The sequence below is a fragment of the Geotrypetes seraphini genome, chromosome 2 (genome assembly GCF_902459505.1).
Source record: "Geotrypetes seraphini chromosome 2, aGeoSer1.1, whole genome shotgun sequence".
Taxonomy (NCBI): domain Eukaryota; kingdom Metazoa; phylum Chordata; class Amphibia; order Gymnophiona; family Dermophiidae; genus Geotrypetes; species Geotrypetes seraphini.
Genome location: NC_047085.1, coordinates 105674245 through 105684589, shown reverse-complemented (window position 1 = coordinate 105684589; position 10345 = coordinate 105674245). Strand labels below are relative to the sequence as shown.

Here is a 10345-nt window from a genome sequence, read left to right as displayed (position 1 = left end):
AGAGCTCAAGTATGGTTGAAAAGACACAAAGGGTTTAAAGTAGTGGTCTCAAACTCAAACCCTTTGCAGGACCACATTTTGGATTTGTAGGTATTTGGAGGGCCTCAGAAAAAAAATAGCTAATGTCTTACGAAAGAAATGACAATTTTGCATGAGGTAAAACTCTTTATAGTTTATATATCTTTCCTTTTGGCTAAGTCTTAATAATAATATTGTAATTTATAGCAAAAGAGACATATGATCAAGAAACTGTTTTATTTTACTTTTGTGATTATGATAAACATACCGAAGGCCTCAAAATAGTACCTGGCGGGCCACATATGGCCCCTGGGCCGCGAGATTAAGACCACTAGTCTAAAGGGAACCTACCCAGATAAGGGGAGGGGTGCAATAGAGAAGCCCTAGGTGGCCAAGGAAAGGTTGCACCTTGATGACCTTATCAGGCAGAGGTAAGAAATAGCCAGGACGTACAGCAAAGAATCAAAGGAATCAAGTTTAGTTGAGAGAGAGAGATGAGAGGTCTTTTGGAATATAGAGCAATAGAAACACAGTTTATAAAGGCACGCATGGAAGCTATAACATCTGTCAGACTACATTGCCCATAATGCTTATCTCACATGTCCTGGCAGGAAATGACTGTAGCAGTAAGGTTCTAAGACAGTACTGAATTACATAAGGCATATCTAGAGCCCTGTTACAACCCTGGCAAGGTTGCAGGGGGCATAACAAGCACCATCCCTGGCATGTGTAGGCTTTATATTTTGAACAGTATAGAAGGAAACAGATCTTTCTATTTCTTTGGTGTTGTACTACGAGGAAGGTATGTCTTTTGGGGATTTTGGTTTCATTTATATTTATCATTTTTGGTCAGCAATTGTGTATTTGGATTTGTGTTTTGTGTGTGTGCCCAAGGGATTCTGTTAGCATGAATTTTCTATGTAGTTGTGAGGCATAGGAAAGTTATTAATAAAAGGGCTGGGGGGGCCAGTGGCATAGTAAAAGAGGTGGGGGCGGTCTTCCCAAGGGCACAGTCTTTTTAAGGGTATGGCACCACTCCTCTTCTCCTTGCCGTTCGTGCCATCTGTACCTTTTTTACTTTCTTGGTGCGAGTTTGCTGCCCACATCAGCACCGGCACTCTCTCTGATGTCACTTCCAGGACCCGCACCTAGGAAGTGGCATCAAAGGGCGAGCCGACACTGAAGTGGGCATGCTGCTCATGCTGGAGAAGTTAAAAAGGTGCGGGGAAAGGGAAGGAACGGTGTGCGCGTGGCAGGGGAAGGGGAAGGGGTGCCACTACTCCAAACACCACTCACCCTTACTACGCCATTGCTGGGGGCATGAAAAAGATGCAAGAAAATGGAATGTGTGTGGCAGAGAAGCTAAGGGGAAGAAATTTTCTATTTCTATTCTGTTCTGGATGCTTAATTCACCACCACCCAATTTCTATATAGATTCTGAGTAGTTTACAAACAAGAAATCAGCACAGTACGGTGAACAATACATCAAATATTAGAAAGTTTAATGTTCATTTTATTTGAAAGAAAGATGGCCTTTAACATTTTATAAAGAGAATAAGAAGGCACATTTCTCAAATGTGCGAGGCCATTCCAAACTGTAGCAGCCTGAAATGTATATGAGTTTTTCATTCTATATTTTAAAGCATAATTGTTTAATTGATGGATATCTCATTTAGAGCTAAATTGAAAAATGTTATCGATTTCTTACTACTGGAAGGAAAATTTAAAAAAAGGAGAGGGGGTTGGAGAGGAAGATTGAAAGAAAAACCTGGTGTGGAAAGGATGAGAGGAGAGGAAAAGAACTGGGATAGGAAGTATAATACATGGACATGGATTGGGAAGGGGGAACAGAAGGAGTTAGGACACAAGATGAGGAGAGGAAGAGAAGGGCTGGTGCCAGAGGAGTGATATACCTTTCTCCTCTCCCAGGACTCCTCATAATGTCCCAGAATTTCCTGACTCTCTTCTTACGTGCCTATTTTTCCTCCTACTTCTCCGTTCTTATTGTTGAGATCTCCTTTTCCTCTTCTCTTCCACACTGATGCCTGAAATTCAGCACCAACAAGCCTCCTAAAACAGGGGTGTCAAAGTCCCTCCTCGAGGGCCACAATCCAGTCGGGTTTTCAGGATTTCCCCAATGAATATGACTGAGATCTATTTGCATGCACTGCTTTCATTGCATGCTAATAGATCTCATGCATATTCATTGGGGAAATCCTGAAAACCCGACTGGATTGCGGCCCTCGAGGAGGGACTTTGACACCCCTGTCCTACAACAACAAAATAATTCCCCTCCCCCTCCTTTTATAACACCACACAAGAGTTTGTTTTAGCGCCGGCTGGCATGCTGAATGCTCTGCGCTTTTCTGATGCTCATAGGAACTCTATGACCGTCAGAGCAACGCTGGCCAGCACTAAATCCTCATGTGCGGTTTTGTAAAAAAAAAAAAAAAAAAGGTGTGGGGGGGGGGGTTAAATTATTAAGAAACCAAAGGGTTGAATATTTCATTTAATTCTAAAATAAGTAGCATTATTTACTATGCAAAACAATTCAAATTTATGGAAATGAGCCTTATAAATCCTGCAGAATTTCTGAAACTTTGCTACAGAGTTTTCTACTGCTTGTCAAAAAGAAAATGGAGGGCTATAATCATAAGTAAAATAAATCTCTTGAGCTTACTGATATTATATCTTTATTTGTCTTTCTTGATGATTCATGCTGTATTACGGTATATGTTTGCTGAGTTACCATAAAGAATTCTCAGGAGATGTAAGCCTGTTATATTTTCAAAGCAAATACAGCTTTGGTTCTAGCATTGAATTGCAATTTGCCACAGTAGTAGGGAAATCAATAAAACTATTAACTCTTTTCACCTTGGGGCATGGTGTCTGTTGTTCCTCAATTATTTTAAATGGCTTGTAACATTCTTATTCCATCATACATTTTCTTTTAGGTTTAAACAGTCATATATGGTATTAAAGAGTAGGGGTGGGCAAGCCAGGAAATTTGATGAGCCTGCTGAGTCAAGGAGTCTAGCATAGTTCTGACAGCCTAATTTAGGCCCCCTTTTATCAAACTGCGTAAGGGTTTTTTTTATCACAGGAATTCTATGAGTGTCAGAGCTACTACCACAGCGGCCCCTGCGATATAAAAACACTTACGCGGCTTGATAAAAGCGGTCCTTAATTAGGTAACATAGAAAATATACAATTATAACTAAGAGTAATAAAAACTCTTTGGCAACCCTTTTGTAAAGGATGTTTCTTTTTTATTTATTTTTCTTTTAAAATTTATTTTCTATTTCCTTCTTGCCTTTGCCAGTTATTCTCATTTTTATTTCTCATAACTTTCTTCTTTCCATCTCATTGTTTATAATTTTATCTTCACCCATGTCTATCTATTCAATTTCTTTTTCTTTCCCTAGTTCAGCTTCTCACCCTCATTCCTTTCACCTCCAAATCAGCAGTTCCAGAGCTATAAAGATGCCGAGTCAATATTGGTAGAGATCTTTATAGCCTTCTATCTGGCCTTCCCTGTCCATCACCCCTCTGATTTTATCACTCCATTCATCATGCCCTTCCCTCTACTTCTCCTCTCTATCTCTCAGCAAGGAGGACAGATAGAGACACCTGGGTTTTATTTCCATTGAAAGTAATGAAAGTAAAACCTGGACGTCTCAATCCGTTCTCCTTTTTATTTTTTTTCATTTTAAAGTTCTTTATTGAAACAGCAGAACATACGAAACACAACAATACAACCAAACATGACAAAATAAGATCATCTGTGTTCGTCCTTCACGGAGACCTAAAAGGTCCATACAAAGTCAGAAAGAAACCTCTAACCCCAACCCTCCCTACCCAACCCAACCCTCTCCCTGTACTCCAGTGTCAGAAGTTCAGAAGAGAACTTCTAGCCCTCCCAAACAGGAGCCCAGATAGCCTTAAATTTCCTCCATTGATCCGGCCCGGCCCTCTTGACAACCATATATTCAAATTTAAGCAAAGTAAACATTTCATTTCTCCACATAGTAATGTTGGGCACATGCTACTGGCGCTACAGGGAAAGAATACATTTTCTAGCCAAGAGAGAAACTTTCTGCAGCCACAGATTTCCCCCTCTGGGTAATCCTAAAGAGGTGACCTGCGAGAAGAACAGAACATCTGCCCTCATAGGAATCTGCCTATGCAGAACAGTCTGTAAATAAAGTCCAACAAAAGACCTGCACAGGACCAAAACATATGAAGTAAACCTGCAGGGGTGTACTAACACTTAGGATATTGAGCATGAACAGCATACCCTGAGACATATGCCCGGTAGGGTGAAACAAAGTCAAAGGAGAAATTTATACTGCTGTTCTTGCAAACGATAGATCGAGTCATCCGTCCTCCTTTTTCTGGAGCCTTATGGTAACCCTATGCTGCCATAACTGTAAATTGTATTGTGGTTTAGTAAAAGGACCCCTGATATTTGTTGCCATGGTCAGGGCCATCTTAAGAAATTGTATGTAGCCCTGTATACCTAGGGAGGCTTGCTCAATTATGCCCAAGACTCAGGGGGTTAGGAATGATAATTGTCTGACATTTTCAGGATTCAGTAGATTGTTGCATTAATATCCAGAAGCCAGAACAAAGTATAATGTGTCTGGACAGTTTTCAGAGTCTCAAAACTCTCTCTGCCTACCTCCAATCTCTGCCTTCCCACAACCTCCCCCCTCCTCCCTCCCCACTTTCTGCCTGTTTTCAGAGAAACTACAGTAGCTACAGAAACTGGATCTAGCCAATGGGAAGGATGTGGAGGTGGAAATAGGCAGACAGATTTTTAAACTCAGAAAAATAGGAAATTATCCATGCTTGTTTTAAATGTATATTGTAGTTTTAGCTTTTTTTTTTTCTGTTTTACCTCAGAAGTGTCTGAAATAAGATGGCTGAACAAAGGCAACGTGCTCTGTCTACATCTGGAGAAGCATTATATCAAATTCTGGGCCTAGAAAAGGGGTCAACACATGAAGAAATCAAGAAATCCTACAGGTAGAGATATATACAGTATATATATACTTGAATATATGTATATACATACATACATATATATATATATATATATAATATTATATATATATATATATACATACATACATACATCTATATAGCCACAGAGACAATAGCTTTAAATCTATACATACATATATATATATATATATATATATATACACATACACACAAAAAACACATTAAAGCTACTTACTGTCTTTATGGCAGGATCTTCTTGGGGATCCTTATTCCTTATTGCCCTGGCTTTAACACAAGGGTGAGCAACCTGTATATGCAGAGGACCACATAAGTGCCAGTGTTATCCCTAGTAGGCAGCAATATTATGTAAGGTTGGAACCAGAAAGGCACAGAGCTCCATAAACCTTCTGTGATAGATAGATAAGTAAATACTGTATTTAACTAAAAGTGATGGAAGCAAACTGCTAGAGTGGATATTCTGAAAATATTTGCCAGAACTCTGGTTACTAATGTTTTCTGTGTATACTTCCCATGATCTCACTGGCTGCATAAAATTCAGTGACAGAATGCATTTGGCCTGTGGGCCACAGGTTACCCATCCCTGCTTTAAGGTATTGCACTATTCTAGTGTTTTTTTTATTATAAGGTCCATGAGCCAGTGGTACCTGGGTGTGACTCCCCAACTCTCTTCTCTTTTTGATGCAGCTGCTTTAAGCATAAAGTGAGGCTGTGGATCCTCCTCCTCAGCTTCTTTTGGCTGGGTCAGCTTATGTTGCTGATGCATTGTATGACCTAATTGCGGGTTTTGGCAAAAGTGTCAGCGTACTCCATTTCTGCCCAAGGATGCCATGGATCAGACAATGGGCTGGTGATTCCACTTCCAAAGCTACTTTGGGTAGACTTCCCTTTAAGGGGCAGTTATTGTTTGGCAAGGGCCTGGACAACCTCATGAATTCTGTGGTGGACCGTCGCCCTAAGACCCTGCCTGATAGCAGACCCAGGGCCTCCAGAGGTTCTGGTCATTCTAATTTTCGTTGTTCCTGGTGATCTCGCCCATAAGCAAGTGCCAAGTTGCAGAGATTTCCTAGGGCTCCTGGCAACGGTATGCTGGCTAAAGACGATTCCAGCCCTCTGCCTCCTGTTCTGTGCCCTCTGCCAAAAAGACGCAATGGTGCGCAAGCTGAGGGATGCCCCTCTACATATTGAGGACAGATTCTCAACATTCCTGCCCGCCTAGGTTCAATTTCATCCGATTGGTGGGTCTTGGACATTATTTGGTTGGGCTACAAGCTGGAATTTACCCAGCCTCTGACGGATTGGTTTGTGAACTCTCCTGCAGGTCAGCTGAACAAGGCGCTCAAGTTCAAGCCACTATTTAATGCTTGCTGGATATTCAAGCTAAAGAGACGATGCCGCCCGAACTTTCAGGCTCAGGCAGATACTCTATACACTTTATTGTGTCAAAGAAAGGCTCGAAGATTGGAGGCCTATACTGGATGTTGAGCACGTGAATGTGGCTTTCAAAGTTCTGCACTTTCGCATGGAGATGGTACACTCAGTCATTGCAGCGGCAGCCCCAGGAGAGTTCCTCGCCTCTCTAGATCTCACAGAAGCTTACTTGCACATCCGGTCCACTGCAAATACTTGTGGTTTCATGTTTTGGAACATCATTACCAGTTCTTGGCTCTGCCCTTTGGGCTGGTAACAACTCCCCTTACCTTCACCAAGGTGATGGTGGTCATGGCAGCTTACTTATGGAAAATTGGTGGATCAAGTGATCCAGGTGCTGGATTGTGAACTACAGAAAGAGCAATCTGATGCCCATGCAGTCTTTGGAATATCTGAACGTTATCTTCGACAAGGCTGTGGGCCATATCTATCTTCCAGAAGTACTCAGACAGAAACTGTGTGCCCAGATTTCTTCCCTTCTGGAACAGCTGAATCCTTCAGCTTGGCTATCTTCAAGTCCTAGGGTCCATGGTTGTCACATTGGATATGGTTCCTTGGGTGAGGGCTCACATGTGTCCTCTCTAGCATGCCTTACTCTCTCTCGCTGGGCTCCACACAGGGATGCTTTATAGACCTGTCTTCACTGGAGGCTTGGGCCAGCATGGATTGGTGGCTTCTCCCGCAGTCACTCTCTAAGGGAGGTCCACAGCGGATTGCCTCCTAGATCATGGTTTAGTTTAGTTTATTTACTTATAGTCCGCTTTTTCCAAAGCGGAGTACAAAAAAAACATTTACAGAAAAATCAACAGACATCAGCAGATGCCAGCCTTCCCATCTGCAATTGTTGTACTTCACTGTGCTCCTTAACTCTAACTACAGTTAGTATCCAAGCACCAAGAGCCACTAAATAAATGTGCAGTAGAGATATCTATGGCAATCAAGTTCAGAGTGGATTCCTTCTACAGATGGCACGTGGCCATGGGGACATCTGTCTAGAATGTCTTACCTATCTACTGGAAGAGAACATATGAGGGTAAGTACATAGGGCTCCTTTTATCAAGGCGCACTATGGGGGTTAGTATGTCGGACATTTCATCACGCGCTAACCCTGCGGCAAGCCAAAAATTAACGCCTCGTCAATGGAGGCGTTAGCGACTAGCGAGGCAGGCAGTTGAACGCGCGGTATTCCGCACGTTAACCGCCTACCGTACCTTGATAAAAGGACCCCATAATCTCTTTATTCTTACTATTACCTTTTTAATCTTCCTATTTTTGCAAGTATATCCATCTAAGAATAAATTTTCTGACTTTAAGTAAGCTGACTAGTAAGCTTGGCCTGGTTGTGACCCAGAATCTGCCTGTTTAAAGAGCAGGAGTTCTGCTTTTGAATCATGTTGTAAGTCCTCTGTAATCTGGCAAGCAGAAGGCGGCTTGTTAGCCGAACCAAATCTTGACCTGCATCTCATAGCCATTTTAAAACATGTGTGGTCCAAAGTTTCCCCTCTCCCTCAGGTAACCCACACACACAAATATACCCCTAACTCCCCAGCCCCCTAAAACACATTAGGCCTGAAGGGCTGGCTCCCAAAAACTTCCCATCCCCCCCATATGTCCTCCTGGGCATACCTGAAGTAATTCTTGGTAGTGAGGAAATTGCGGGCAGGAGCAACAGAGGTAGTTTTAAAGTTGTACTTTTAGGGATCAGGCTGCCTTACAGGGCCAAAAAAATAAGAACAATGATAACAGTATTCCAAAATCAGAAGAAACATGTAAGAAAAAGATGCGCAAAACTACCAAGAGAATCAAAGAGATCCAGAAAGAGCAATTAGACTGGCAAAGGATCTAAACTAAGGAGCAGCCTGATCCGTCATGGAAGTAACAAGACTGGACGGGGTAGGAGCAACTGGGAATTGCTCTTGCTGCTCAGCTCCTGAAATTGTTGACCATGTCCATGACCTGATTTTGGCAGATCGGCGAATATCAGCTAAAACAATTGTTGAGACACTCCAGATATCCAGGGAACATGTTGGGTGTGTATAATCCATAAACAGCTGGGTATTCAGAAGCTGTCATCCATGGGTGCCCAAATGTTTGAATGCTGATGAGAAATGACGTTGAGTGGACACTTTCAAGTTGATTTTGTAGCATTTTCAGCGAGCTGGTGCCATCTTTTTGGAATTATTAGTTATGTTAATGAAACATGGACTACTGTTTTGTTTCAGGATCACAGTGGCATCTCTTTCCTCTCCTCTCCCTTCCCTGGTCTTCCTTCTCCCCTCTCTCTCCCCAATTGGGTGCAGCAGCAGCACTTCTCTTCCCCTATCCCCTCCCCAATTTGGTGCAGTAGCAGCTTTTCTCTTCCCCTCTCCCCCCCTTGGGTGCAGCAGCAGCAGCTTTTCTCTTTCCCCCTCGGGTGCAGCAGCTTTTCTCTTCCCCCTCCCCCCTTGGGTGCAGCAGTAGCAGCTTTTCTATTCCTCCCACCCCACTTAGGTGCAGCAGCATCATTTCTTTTCCCGTCCCTCCCAAACAAAACAAAACAAAGCAGAGTCGCAAGCTTCCCTCCATCGCTGACCTATCTTCCATAGGTCAGCGACGGAGGGAAGCTTATAACTTGCTGCTCTTCCTTGCTTCGGGCCTTCCTCGTTGCCGGGTCCTGCCTTCGCTGAAACAGAAAGTAGGCAGGAGTCGGACCCGGCAGCGAGGAAGGCCCGAAGCAAGTTGTAAGCTTTCTCCGTGTCTCCCTTAGCTTCCCTCCGTCGCTGCCTGTAGTGAACTCCTGCTCCGAGGCTCGAATGTGTGCGTGCCGGCTTCCCTTCTCTTCTCCTCCCCCCCCCCCCGGGACATAACTTCCAATTTCGGAGGGAAGAGAAGGGAAGCCAGCATGCACACGTTAGAGCCCCAGAGCGTGGGTTCCATTTGAATTCTGGAGTCAGCCCGGGAAGGAACATAGACAGCAGCAGCAGAATTAGGGCGCGGAGAATATGGTGGCAAGCAGGTACAGAGAACACTGCTGGGGTTTGGCGCTGGAACGACCGTCCCCTTGTCCCCACGCACAGCTTCGGAACACTGTCCCTGAAAACGAGGCATTTCGGCATCCCGAAGCGGTGGCTCGGGACAACAGGACAGTCGGTCCAATAATGGGGCTGTCCCGTTGAAAACGGGACGTATGGTCACCTTATGCATGCCATGATATAATCAAGACTAGATTACTGTAATGCTCTCTGCACTGGTATGAATGCAAAGGGTCTGCACCAGCTACAATTTATTTCAGAATACTGCAGCAAGACTAATAGAAAGTTGTAAGCAATGTGACCACATCACATCAGTTTTTAAAAACTTCACTGGCTGCCAGTACAATATATGGCAAAATTTAAAACTCTTTGTCTGATCTTTAAGATCCTCAAAGGAAATGGTATAGAGTACTTGAAGAACAGGATCTCTATCTACAAATCTCCAAGGTCACTAAGGTCATCCCAGGGATTATCCCTAACTACACTCTCCCCAAAGGACATCACATGATATAATACCAGCAAGTGAGCCTTCTCTGGAGAAGCCCCCACACTCTGGAATGCACAACATGAGGCTATCTCTATGTCAGGAAGCAGGTGAAAGCTTGTCTCTCCAACCAGGCATTTGATGGAAGAAGAACCATAACTAACTTCATCAACACACTCATACACACACAAACACATACACACTCACACAAACACACGAGTGGCAGTGACTGCACATACTAATGCAGGACATGTTTATCCACGTCTATCCTAGCTGAGAATTCTCAAGCACCAATCTGACCTCATATGCAACCACTTTAAACTAGTTCCCTTATTTTCTTACTCCTGCTACCCTATCTTATCTATCTATATCAGGG

At 43.3% G+C, this 10345-nt stretch overlaps 1 protein-coding gene across 2 annotated transcripts in view; it reads left to right on the top strand.

The window, feature by feature from the left end:
• Positions 1 to 2930: 2930 nt before the first annotated feature.
• The window catches only part of DNAJC5B (DnaJ heat shock protein family (Hsp40) member C5 beta), a 61115-nt gene continuing 53700 nt past the window's right edge, over positions 2931 to 10345 (top strand). The window contains exons 1-2 of one of the 2 annotated variants that reach the window (XM_033934694.1): positions 2931 to 2946; positions 4944 to 5046. In XM_033934694.1, coding sequence (XP_033790585.1) covers positions 2931 to 2946; positions 4944 to 5046 — 119 coding nt within the window. Of the gene's footprint in view, positions 2947 to 4923; positions 5047 to 10345 lie in introns of those variants that run through there. The other variant, XM_033934693.1, reaches the window with a different exon arrangement.